At 47.8% G+C, this 12,979-nt stretch overlaps 3 protein-coding genes across 3 annotated transcripts; 1 reads left to right on the top strand and 2 right to left on the bottom strand.

The window, feature by feature from the left end:
• The first annotated feature begins 275 nt into the window (after positions 1-275).
• On the top strand, positions 276-4,804 carry LOC109751820 (rust resistance kinase Lr10-like). Its single transcript, XM_020310706.3, has 3 exons — positions 276-2,178; positions 3,540-3,563; positions 3,732-4,804. Exons 1-3 carry the CDS (start codon positions 1,368-1,370, stop codon positions 4,802-4,804), a joined length of 1,908 nt encoding a protein of 635 aa, XP_020166295.1. The 5' UTR covers positions 276-1,367.
• Positions 4,805-8,928: 4,124 nt separating this feature from the next.
• Positions 8,929-9,705, bottom strand: LOC123494681 (uncharacterized mitochondrial protein AtMg00310-like). Its single transcript, XM_045230715.1, has one exon. The coding sequence runs from the start codon at positions 9,703-9,705 to the stop codon at positions 8,929-8,931; it is 777 nt and encodes a 258-aa protein (XP_045086650.1).
• A 707-nt stretch (positions 9,706-10,412) lies between these two features.
• LOC141026610 (putative F-box protein At3g49980) lies at positions 10,413-11,609 on the bottom strand. Its single transcript, XM_073503420.1, has one exon. The coding sequence runs from the start codon at positions 11,607-11,609 to the stop codon at positions 10,413-10,415; it is 1,197 nt and encodes a 398-aa protein (XP_073359521.1).
• Between the last annotated feature and the right edge of the window lie 1,370 nt (positions 11,610-12,979).

The raw sequence follows: 12,979 nt of genomic DNA, 5'->3' as shown, positions 1-12,979 counted from the left end.
TGGACGCAGCGGTCACGAGGCTTCGTCGTTTTTGTCGATCCGCCGTTATCGGCATTTGTTTCTTTTCTTTTTTCTCTTTCCTTTCTTTTGGGCGTGTTTATGCTGCCTCCGCCCCAGCCTCTATCGTCGGTTGTATCGGTTGGTTGCTTTGTAATACAAAGCGGGGAAACCCTTTTTTCTCATACTAGGAATATCCGTACAGCCAGGGGTGCCAACAAGAACCTGCATAGTACTGCCCAACAAGTAGACAAACATGGATGTAAGATAGATGAACCTGTCGGCATATGTATGTCCTAGATTGTGGCCATATAGGGCGGCGGCGGTGCCTAGGGTTGGAGAGCCCCCGAGTCGCCCAGGGCGAGGGCGACGCGAGGGAGAGATTGCAGCAAAACATGCTCTGTAGAGGCTTCGAGTAATAGCTTTTTTCATAGGGTCCTGAATAAGGAACGTGATTCCACAGTGGAAGAGGGCAGCTGCTGCTGGTATCGGAGTTGGTGTCGATGACCAAAAAGTAGGAACCGGCGTAGTTGATGGCAGTCACATAGTATGTTTCCGTGTTGATTTGAATTGTAGCCTTGCTACTGGTGCAACCCAGCTCGTATGCTTCAACACCACACTCAAGAGGATCACCTCGCCGGCAGAAAGGAGGCAATATGTCTCGGAGATGTCCACAGGAGAAAGGTGGGCACCCATCCGCTGGTAGTGGTAATAGAACAATGAATTGCACCGGGGTTCCTCATGAAAGCTTCACATATGCACTAGGGACTTGATATCATAGCTCTGTTAACTAAGGCAGGCAAGGGACTAGTTGACCATATCCGGCTGTATACACCAATTGATAGTGTGATTGGGTACTAACTATGACTTCGTTGGCATAGCTTATAATCGATGCACCTTGGAACAAAAGATGACTCAGGATTGGAGTCTTCTGTAACAATGACAGTATACAAAAACTCCCACATGGTCCAAAATGTATTTAATGCTTATGCAAGAGGGGACTGGCTGAAGCAACCGTCGCACCCAACCACCAACTGATAGGACTGCTTACCTATAGATGACAAAGAATAAATACGTCCTCCTCTGACTATCAGTGAAGCCCGACTCTGACTGCCTACAGAAGACACGAAATAAGTGCAAAATGCCAATCGACGTGTATTTAATGTTCATGTAACAGGGGAATAGACTAAAGCATGTCTGCATCACATTCAAAACACTAAACTAAGGCTGTCAGCATTTGAAAGGTTCTCCTCTGACTGCTTACCTATAGAAGACAAGGAATAAGTGCTGCTGTTTTTCTTTTACTTTTTTACACTCGCCACATCTTCTTCTTTCTCTTGCTCTCCATCTTGGTTACAGTAGAAAGGAAGATGAGTAAATTACTTGTCATAGCCCTCCTGCTGCTGCCTCTTATCAACCACGGAAACGACTTGGCCGTAGCATGGGATGATAAAGATTTCTTCAGATACTGCGCACCGTCCCAGTGCAGCCAACATGGCCCAGAGATCAGGTATCCTTTCTGCCTTAAATCCAGCAATACGTCATCATCATGTGGATGTCGCGAATCATGGACGAAGTTAGCATGTTCTGGTCAAGACACCATCCTACTTCACCCAGTTCTTGGCCCATACAGTGTCAGCGCCATGAATTACAGACGTTCTTCCATGAAGATCATCCCGCTTGTAGACCCCTGCCAACTGCTCCAGCAGGAGCTCATGATCTCCGGAAGCTTATCATCTCAAAAAGTTGATGTTGCCAACGATGACCCGCTGGGTCCGAACCAATTATTTTCTTGGAGTTTATCTGCAACCCTAGTGCACTGTTCAAGAGAGTTCCTACCTGGTGCTGCCGATAGCATTGCAGGCCCAGTCTCCTGCCTTAGCAACGCAACCCACTTCCTGTATTTGGTAGCTGGCTATGAAGATATGTCTCTTCTTCCGCTGGACTGCAAGGTCATCCCAGTCTCAGATGGCAGAAGCGTCCTGATACAGATACCAAAGTATGACAACCGACAATTGTACGAAGACTACAAACCACAGTTCTTCAAGGAAAGTGCTGAAAGAATCCTCAGTTTCACTAAGATGACGGTGTATTGGAATGAATACAGTTGCATTGATTGTGAACTCCATGGCGGACGCTGCGCATTCAGCTCACAAATGAGTCTAGCATTCTGCATGCCTGGTATGATCAGATCTGACTGTCCAAAACTATATATAGTACTCCCTCAATTTGCAAATACACCACTTCGTACAAAGCATACAGTCAACCTTTTCTAACTTTGATTACTAAAATTTTTGATTACTAAAATATTAGGTGGAAATAGTATCGTCAAGTTCGTCATACAGAGATAGTTTCATTATATAAATTTCATGATTTTATACTAACATGTACTCCCTCCGTTCACAAATATAAGATGTTCTAACTTTTTTCTGATTCGGATGTATATAGACCCATTTTAGTGTGTTTGTTCACTCATTTCAGTCTGTATGTAGTCCATATTGAAATTTCCAGAACATCTTATATTTGGTAACATAGGGAGTACATACAACAAGGTAACAGTCAAAAGATGCATATTAGAGACCGTGTCAATGTCCAAATCGTCATCGATTTATGAACGGAGGGAGTATTATTCTATTTTATTTTGACAAAGAAGCAAAATCTAGAGTGTAATTTACTCAGTTTAGAGTTCCATGTGTTTGAATCTTCCATGAGACTGTCCGCGAATTATTTTTCATTCAAAATAGCACCACAGATCATTAAAGCAGTCTGCTTAAGCAATCACATTGTGCCATAACTCTCATAAAACAAATCTGAGAAATAATCAAGCGCAAAAAAGATATGTTTTGTTCGTCTATCAGACACTAGCCTTATAAAATTTGGAACTCTTTAGCTGTTATTTGCCCTAAATTTTGCTATGCAACACTAAACTGAATTTTTGGGGATATCAGTCAAAAAAATTTAGACCTGCACCCTCCACCAGCATGCCTACACCCCCAGGATGGGACCCATGATCGATGGGATTTGGGCAGGTTTAGAGAGGGCAGGGAACTAGCTAGGCATTTTAAGGTGATGAATCGGGGACGACAGAGCAGAGTAACTGAGAGAACCGACCTCGACCGGGTCCACATGTATGTGACCGAGACCATGTTCAGAAAAAAATTGCCCAGTTCAGTCAAAAGGTTTGTCTTGACCGTAAGAGCTGTGCGCATGACCAAAACATAAGAAAAACTAACAGACCAGTGGCATTTTCAGATATAGCACCAAAACAGTGCGACTAGTGTCATTTTTATAAATTCTCCAAAAAATAAAATCTGTTTGATAAGTTGTACTTGTGACAAAGATTTATTTTTTCTTCTCTTTCTAAAAAAACAAAAACAACGCCGCATATGTGTTCCGCATATATTAAAAAAAACTCTAGTGTATCCGCTAGGGAAATTTACTGCACCAACAGTAGAAAACACTCATATAACAGTTTGTCGGTTCTAGAACTTTTTTTCAAGAATTATACTTGATTTATTTTATCTCATTCTTGGTATTTGCAGGTACACATATCAAAGTCATTGCAGGTACTGCTATAACCGAGTGTTTTTAACTTCAAAATAAAAAAGAACTTATATTGTGTAAATTCTTATTGTTGGCTAGTGGCTACTCTGACTCTTGATATCCTCTTATCCCCATGATACTGACTAAGCAACTGCTTTTAAAGCACAGTGACCTATTGTCTATTTTCTCAGCTACATCATCAGTGGCTGTGTTTGTTGCTCTTTTGTTGGCGGTGGCCACTGTGCTTTATCTTTCACTCAAGACAAGATATAATGCGGAGATACATTTGAAGGTCGAAATGTTTCTCAAGACATATGGAACATCGAAACCCACAAGGTACACATTCTCTGAAGTTAAGAAGATGGCAAGGCGGTTCAAGGAAAAAGTAGGGCAGGGAGGATTTGGAAGTGTATACAAAGACGAGCTACCAAATGGAGTGCCCGTGGCAGTCAAGATGCTAGAGAACTCTACAGGAGAGGGAGAAGTATTCATCAATGAAGTTGCAACCATCGGACTAATCTACCATGCCAATATTGTCCGTCTACTAGGATTTTGTTCCGAAGGAATGAGACGGGCTCTTATTTATGAATTCATGCCTAATGAATCACTGGAGAAATACATATTCTCTGACGACTCTAATATTTTTCAGCATCTTCTAGTACCAAACAAACTGCTAGATATTGCTTTAGGCATCGCCCGAGGAATGGAGTACTTACATCAAGGGTGCAACCAACGCATCCTCCACTTTGACATGATGCCTCACAATATCCTGCTGGATTACAACTTCAATCCAAAGATCTCAGACTTTGGCCTTGCCAAATTGTGCACAAGAGACCAAAGCATCGTCACCTTAACAGCAGCAAGAGTCACAATGGGCTATATTGCACCAGAGCTATATTCTCGGAGCTTTGGGGGAGTATCGTACAAGTCAGATGTGTACAGTTTCGGAATGCTGGTGATAGAAATGGTGAGCGGAAGGAGGAATTCAGACCCAAGTATTGAGAGCCAGAATGATGTTTACCTCCCAGAATGGATCTACGAGAAAGTAATCAACGATCAGGAGTTGGTGCTTACTTTGGAAACGACTCAAGAAGAGAAAGACAATGTGAGGAAGCTGGCTATGGTGGCACTGTGGTGTATCGAGTGGAACCCAAGAAACCGTCTGTCGATGACAAAGGTCGTTAACATGTTAACAGGGAGGTTGCGGAATCTGCAGATGCCACCGAAGCCTTTTGTCTCATCTGAAAATGAACCCATGCCATAAATCAAAACAGTGACTACCATACTCTGTCAGCATTCAAGTTTGTACTTTGCCTACGTGTGTGATGCAAGCATAGAAACTGCTGTGCTTCGATGCTTTCAGTCCATTAGGTCTGGAGATATATGAATAATCACAGGTCAGTGCCATGTAATAGTGCTCTGCTAGTTGTTTGTACGATACACAATATGCAATTGGTTTTGACTTTCAACAGCTACTTCCATAATTATGTCCAAAAACTTGCAATAGAGCTGTGTACAATACAATAATCTGTCGGTTACCTTATTCAGATGTTACCTTTCCGGCACAGTGATCTGATCTGATCTGCAATTCGGTAGAATTCCATGGATGCATCAGACATCCACATCAATTGGGGCTTCACTTATTTCAGTTTAATAACAAACTAAGGGAGAAACTCCGAGAGGGATCGAAAATGTGGAATCTTGGCCTACGCCATGAACGGGATCTTGGAAACTGTGGGAGGGAGGAATAAAAAATCTAAGCAGTGGTGTGGCGCACTACTACCTCTTGATCTTGGACTGTGACAGAGAGGAATCGAAGCGCGGCCGCTGCCATTACCAAGCGAGCGAGGGAGATGACGACACACCTCAACGTCGCCTCCAAGGAGGGAGAATGACACCCGCGGGCGCCATCGCTGCCAGACCGGCAAGAACCGGGCAGGATTTTCATCCGTATCACCGCCCATCTTCACACCACCAAGGCTTGGGGCAGCACCATCCATGAAGCCTCGCATCGCCGCCACCGCGACACCTTGCCGATGAAGCCGCATCGCCGCCACCGTGACACCTTGCCGATGAAGCCGCACCTCCGTGGTCCTCTAACACCTCACACAGCAGAGAGAGCACGACCCAAACTCCACCACCAACTCAGACTAGGAACGGCAGAGTTAACGTCCCTCCACCTTGGGCACAGATCAAGACCACCGCAACGTCCGTAACCCACCAAGGGACAACCACGGGAGGGAACGAGCCCATCCACTCAGATCGAGCCAGACCCAGATTTGAGCCGCCTCGTCTCACCCAACTCCGGCGCCAACTCGACCGGAAGAGCACCACCGCCTACCCACGAACACAGAGGTGACCGGCCACCCGCTGCCTACCAGGACTCCTTCCGACTAGGCCTCCTCAGCACCGCCGCGCGCCTCCATGGCCGTGGACATGCGCCGCCGCCACCAGCTTACTCTGGCACACTCCCTGCCTCCCTGCTGCCTATCTCGCCGGATCCGCCGCTCCTCTGCGCTCCTCGCCATGCACCGGTAGCATCACGGAGCTCTCGCGCCGCCGGCCACACCACCTCCACCGCAGCCCCGGTTGTTAGGACAAACCCCGGGTAGCTCTCTCTCTTTCTCTCTCTCTCGCTCAGACGAAGATGGAAAAAGGAGCACACTGTTTTTTTTTCGGCGCACAAATGCCTCGCCAAACGAACGGCGCCTCAGCCGCACATACGGCCTCTTCTATTCTCTGCAGCTCGAGCTGCTGGCTCGGCTGATATCGGCATATCGATCAGTACATGGGGTGGGTCTTTATACCCGGTTGCACACACGCAAGACCCGGCCACCACACCGGCCGCCAGTAGCATGTACACCACGATCCACTCAACTCGGCCACACTCCGCTGCATGCGTACAGCTAGAGATTTGCTCCACTAATCCATACGTGCATGCACCAACTAACTATGCTAGCTAATCTCCGTGCACAACGCATCCGCTGCAGCCAGCGCGATCCACACGCACGGCCAGCGCGCACGACGAACATGGGCACGTCCACGCACGCACTGATCAGACCTGGCTCGCCCACGCCGGTCGCCACCGCACGAGCATGGCTTATTTGCAACACCTGTGATGGCCCGCCTCCGCGCGAAGATGGCCCGTCGGTGACCGCCGCCTTCGACGGCCGGGAGGTTTAGATCTAGGGCCTTCTGGTTGTAGGGTTGGGGTTCCTCAGGAGCCGCACGCGCGTGCGACCTTGGAGGCGAGAGTGATTCGATTCAATTCAATACAGCAAAAGTAAGAAAAGTGCTTGGAGCTACATCCGCCTCACTAACCGTATTCATCATCTTATTGTGACTGCCTTTTTTTCAGTCCCTGGACAAGGATCTCGTATGCATGACTTCAATATTTTACTAGTACCGAAAAAGAATCTAGTAAGATGTTACTGAAGGCTACCAAATTAATGGGAATACCGGTTTAGCTGTGTTTCTACAATTATGCCCTGGAATACTTGAATTATACCATGTAACTTTATTCTTTAGCTGAGTGTGAAAGATTGCAACATATTATGTCAATAAATTCAGATAAATGTTTGGTGCTGATGACGTGCTTACCAGTTGTCTACATGGCCTCTGTATCTCCACCGAAATCGTTTTTTGTCGATCAATAGCATTTAAATGTTGATACACATTGTATTTTCATACACTAAAACCATATCTCGGTATGTGATCTCAAGATATTTTTATAAATGAGATCGTTTAACTTTATATTATTTGGTAACACAGAAACATATGATGATTTTTTTGTAAAATAAAAACAATACTACCTTACATTAGAAATACTAGGACCGGCACATAGTTAACAATAATGCAAATTTTTGTTTCGAAAAGAGAAAGAAAAAAATACATTTGCAAGCAGATGTAGGTAGGAGTATTACAAATTAAGTGAAAGGATTCCAATGGACTATAAGGACATACCAGAGCTACCTCATTGGTATGTAATCCCTCCGTTTCAAAATAAATATCTTAACTTTGTACTAACGTTGGAGTGAGTAGTAAGTGCTACTATTAATATTCATCATTTCATGTACGCATCCAGGAATGATAGGAAATTGAAGGCAAAGTACATGGATGTTGCTTGGGTATAATTCTGAAGGCAAAGTGTGTGTGTGTCTATATATATATGCATGTGGACTGAGTATAGCTATTTATGAGAATCATGCGGCGGCTAGGGTTTGCTCCTGAGCAGCCCACGGGAGCAACACGTGAGCGACCGGGCATGGCAGAAAGAATTCGTCGTTCCTTGTTTTTTCAACTTTATATTATTCTTTTTTTGCGGGTCAAACGAGTATGTATTAATTAAATTGTGGCATTACACTCGTTCTGACAAAGGTTACTAAAACTATCTGGGCCTGCTGTCAGCCAAACAGCAGTACGTAAAGAGGTACGGCCAAACTGAGCCATAAAATTAGCAGCTTCATTGCTTGGGCGGTGAACATGAGCAAAGCGGTGTTCCCGCTGTCCATGCAAACGCCTCTTCGTCTCCCCAACTAGGGACGCCACCTGAGACCGATTAATGCCTTGCTCCTGGAGAAATTCTACGGCCTGTAGACTGTCAGATTCGATGATGAGGGGTTTGTCCGTCCACTCCAATGCCAAAGATACTCCTTCCATGCAAGCCGCCAGTTCAGCTTCCAGTGCCGAACAGCAGCAGCGAAGGTAACGGCAAGCTGAAAAAATAATAGCACCCGCTTCGTCTCGCAGTACCATGCCCGCCGCACCTGTGTCTTCTCCCGGTATGAAAGAACCGTCAACGTTTAACTTTGCCCAGCCCGCCGGGGGGGCTTGCCATTTATCTGCGGATGGCGACGGCACCGGCGGCGGCTGCTGCTGGGTATCTCTCACACGGCGCACACCTGCACCAACGTCGACCACCATCTTGCCTTTAGCTATGTCCCCATATGGATTTTGTTTGATGCACAAGAGTGATGAGATGTAGCTATCAAGGAATCTCCGAGAGCTCTCCACAGGTGGTGCCGGCTTATGGTGAGAAACCTCATTTCGACGGTGCCATGCCCGCCAAAAGGTCATCAGGATGACGAGGCGTTCTATCTCCGTGCTCTTGTCAAGTAGCTGCAGCAGCCAGTCAGGGCCCGAGTTGTTGAGGCTGTTCAGGTCTGGCAGTGGCCATGACTCGCGCATGGCCTCCCACAATGCTCGCGCCATCGGGCATCTGCAGACAACATGGAAGTTGTCCTCCGGTTCAACACCACAAATGGTACATATGTCAGATTTTTCAATGTGCCTCTTAAATTTATATTGCATAGTGGCCAAGGAATCAGTCGCCAAACGCCAGCCGAAAACCCATACCTTTGGGGGAGCAGGGCACCCCCACAATGCCGTTCAGACGGCGCGATTGCCGTCCGGTGCCCTGCTCATGGCGCACGTAGATGTGCGGGATTTGTCGTCCAGGGCGATCTTATACGCACTCCGTACAGAGAAGACGCCTTTGGGATCCGGTGCCCATGGTAGCACATCATCAAGGCTTGGTGCTGGCCTGATGCGAAGAATTTCCTCAACGTCCGGTGACACGAAGTATTGGCGGAGAAGATCCACATCCCAGGTTCCATGCGCGCTGAGCAGGTCAGCTACACGTCGCAATCTGCATCTTCCTTGCACGGTGACGGGTCTGTATGATGGTGGTCGAGGCAGCCAGGGATCTCGCAAGATTCTGACATTCTGGCCATTGCCGACCCGCCACACAAGACCCTTCTTCAACAGCTCAAGCCCGTACGTGATCGCTTGCCATGACGATGAGGCGTTCCCTGCAAACACGGTGTCTTCCAAACGACCGTTAGGATAATACTTAGCTTTTAAGACTCTCGCACATAGGCTGTCCGGATTGACGAGAAGCCGCCATGCCTGCCGGGCTAGTAAAGCTTGATTAAAGATTCTGTAATCACGAAAACCCAATCCCCCCCTAGCCTTTGGCTGAATAATTTTCTCCCATGCCATCCAGTGAGCTTTCCTCTTGCCTTTCTCCGAACCCCACCAGTAATTTCTAACCATCCGTGTTAGATCATCGCATACTGACAAAGGTAATTTAAACACGCCCATAATATAAGCAGGAATGGCATGTGCCACAGCTTTTATCAAAGTCTCCTTTCCTGCTTGAGCCATGTGACTATCACCCCAAATGCAAATCCGTTTCATAAGCCGTACTTGCAAATTCTGAAATGTACCGCGATGCATGCGCCCATCAGGTGTTGGTAGCCCGAGGTACTTTGGTTCAAACTCATCTTTCTTTACTTCCAGAACAGACCATACCACCTCTTGTGCCTCATTGGAGCATGCAGGACCAAATAAGATAGAACACTTGAGGGGATTGATAAGTTGGCCCGTAGCATTTTCATACACATTTATATTATTCAGTAAGACAGAAATATATTATGAATGTTCACGCTAGTGGTGAGAAATATTTTGGTAGAATAAAAACATTACTATCTTACTTTAGAAATACTAGGACCGTCACATGGTTAATAATGTATGTAGATTTGTGTTTCGAAATTTCTGTATTTTTATCTGGAAAAAATTGTGTTTCAAAAAGAGAGAAAAAAGGTAGATTTGCAAAAAGATGTAGTAGATAGGAGTATTATTGCAAATCAAGATGAAAGGATTCAAATGTACTACTATAAGGAGATACCAGAGCTACCTCATTGATATGTATCATTAGTTTTCCTGATTTTGTATACGGGAATGATAGGAAATTGAAGGCAAAAGTACATGGATGTTTCTTGGGTATAACTCTGAAGGTAAAGTACATATATGCATGTGGAATGAGTATAGTGATTGATGAGAATCATGCGTGACTTTCTTCCATGAGAAAATTAATATGGATCAAAAAAGGGGTGTGGCGCAAGGCTCTCCTTGAAGAGAAAGTGACGAGCCGATGTGTTGCTGTTGATAAACCCTATCTTCTCTACGCTCCACTTGTCGGTAAGATGGTATACCGCAGCTAATTTTTCCATGTAGCCTCCCACCAGAATGACGTTAGGGATACCGGTGCCCATCGTCCAACGTACACAGAACGGCGGCGGCAGTTGGATCCGGAAACGGTGTGACCAGCTCCGGTCGTCGTCGTAGTTCTCGAGCACCCAGACCTCCATGAACTCGCCACAGAGTAGAGTGGTTGTTATGGCTAGCCTGCCGTGCAACTCCATGAGGCAGAGGTCGTGCAGGTAGGAGTATTGGCCCCTTGGCCACTCCGGGCACGATATTAGCCGGAATTCCTCGGACAGTGTGTCGAACGCCAAGATCTTGCCCATGCTCGTGGCCTGATGATGCGTCGTCCAGTGAAGCTTCCCCCGATGGTAGAGGTGGCTGGGGACCTGGTTCTCGGAGCCGTAGGGGTTGACGACTACGTTTCCGGGCACCGGTCCCAGCCGGCGAGGAGCCTCTGAGGACACGGTGGCGGCTGCAAAATTGAAAACATAGTGCGCGGCGGAGCCAGTGAAGAGGTCCATGTTGGTCATCAGGCTATTCGGGCTTTGTGGTTCATTGGCCAGGACGAGAAACCGGTGCTCGCCGGATGGGCCGTGGCGGTAGAAGCCGCAGAGCACCCGCAGGTTGCCGCGGCAAGCCGGCGGCATCAGGTCTAGCCATGTCCCCTGCCTGGTCACCGGGTTGCACACGAAGAAGTAGGAGCAGCACTGGCCCGGAGGGAATCTGTGGAGCAGGAATAGCAGGAGCCCATAGCAGCAACCCACCAGCAAGTGAACATCACAATGCTCGGGATAATAGAGCTCACGCTGGCACCCCACCGGGCCGTCGTCGGCTCGGAGAGAGAGCGGGATTGTGTCGACACGATCTTGGTAAGCCCATTCAGATTCAGGTTCTCGTGACACGACGAGCAGCTCGGCTGGGCGCCGCTCGGCGTGGGCTGCGAGGAACGAGGGGTCGGTGGTGATGCGGTGCCACGCCTTGCAGACGGCCCGGGAGCGGAGCACAGAGGTACACGGTAGCCTGAGGAGGATCTCCGTTACCACATCATCGTCCAGGGTCGCGTCTTCACCCAGCGCCGACATGGCGTTTCTTCTACTACGTATATTGATCTACTAGTTATTATGGTATATCCACCCCACCCTCTTCTATATATACTACAGCTTGTTAGGTAAATCTACGTAACATAAGTAGGTTCTGTTCGTGTAGGAGTCAGTTTGGGTGTAACCACATGTGTCAAAGGTAGCCGTGTTAATTTGGTTTCCTCGTGTCCATGCTAGTTGTGTACGCGGAGTACTAGTCCGAGTAGAAGTTCTTTTTTTTTCTCTCTTGAAATTCAGTCCGACTAGAAGTTAGATGAGTATAAAAAAAATCATTTTATCAAGCGGCTAAACTGGACCTAGCCGATCCCTTATATGCAGTCTTTAGGGCATCTCTAATGACAACCCGCAAAAAACCTCCCGCATCCATCCATGGACAGAGGTACTAGTCTATGGTCACGGATGCGGAAAGCAGCCATCCAACGCTAGCCGCATACATTTTGACAAAAAACTCCAACCAACTGGACGAAATTCGTTCAAACAAGTCCGGATTTCATATAAACACGGCCTGATTTCATATAAACATATCAGATTTCATATAAACATGACGGATTTCATTACATATACATCAAAGCCGTCCGAGGCGGTGTTTGGATTATAATTAATACCTAATCTAAATGATCGCCGGCGTCCTTGGCCCGTGTTCGATCATGAACCAAGAGAACAGAAGCTTCGCCTTTTCCAGCTCCGCCTCTGGAGGCCCGGGAACTGAAGCTGCCCGCCTCCATGTCACCGCCAAGCGACTAATCGGCCGAACATGTTGAGCCCACCAAGCTTGGCGTCGACGGGAGGGGAGGAGCGGTGGCCTTCCTGGGACACGAGCGGCGGCGGCCTACCGTGCACTACACTTCCTCGCTTCCGGCGGTGCCCGCGGATGTTCCGGCTTCTTCATTATCGTGGCACTGGGGCACGATCTCGGCGATGTCCTCTTCGTCGGTGCCGAAAAACGCCTCGCCCGCGTCGTCGCACTCCTTGCCGTTGGCCGCCACCTCTGTCACACGCTGCCGGTACCGCCAGTGGGCGAGGCGGATCTCCCAGGAGGACCAATAGGACTCGAGCAGCGCCTCTTGCTCTGCCAGGTCCGTTTCCGACGCAACTGCCTACCAGCGGTGACGTGCTCCTCCGCATGCAGATGCTCCTGGAGCAGGTCATGGTTGTAGTTGGCGTCGGCCTGCGCTTCCTAGAATTGCTCCTCCCGCTCCTCCCACACCATGCCCATATAATGGGCACATGCCTCGTCGATGGTGAGGTTGCAATGCACCGGCGAGGGTGGAGCGGAGGAGGAGGGTGCCGCAGAGGAAGAGGGGGGTGGTGTTGGCTCGTCGAAGGAGGCGTCTTGCATTTGCAAGTCTTTT

The sequence above is a fragment of the Aegilops tauschii genome, chromosome 1 (genome assembly GCF_002575655.3).
Source record: "Aegilops tauschii subsp. strangulata cultivar AL8/78 chromosome 1, Aet v6.0, whole genome shotgun sequence".
Classification (NCBI taxonomy): Eukaryota; Viridiplantae; Streptophyta; class Magnoliopsida; order Poales; family Poaceae; genus Aegilops; species Aegilops tauschii.
The sequence above is the reverse complement of the archived record's forward strand: the minus strand, read 5'-3'. Positions and strand labels throughout refer to the sequence as shown.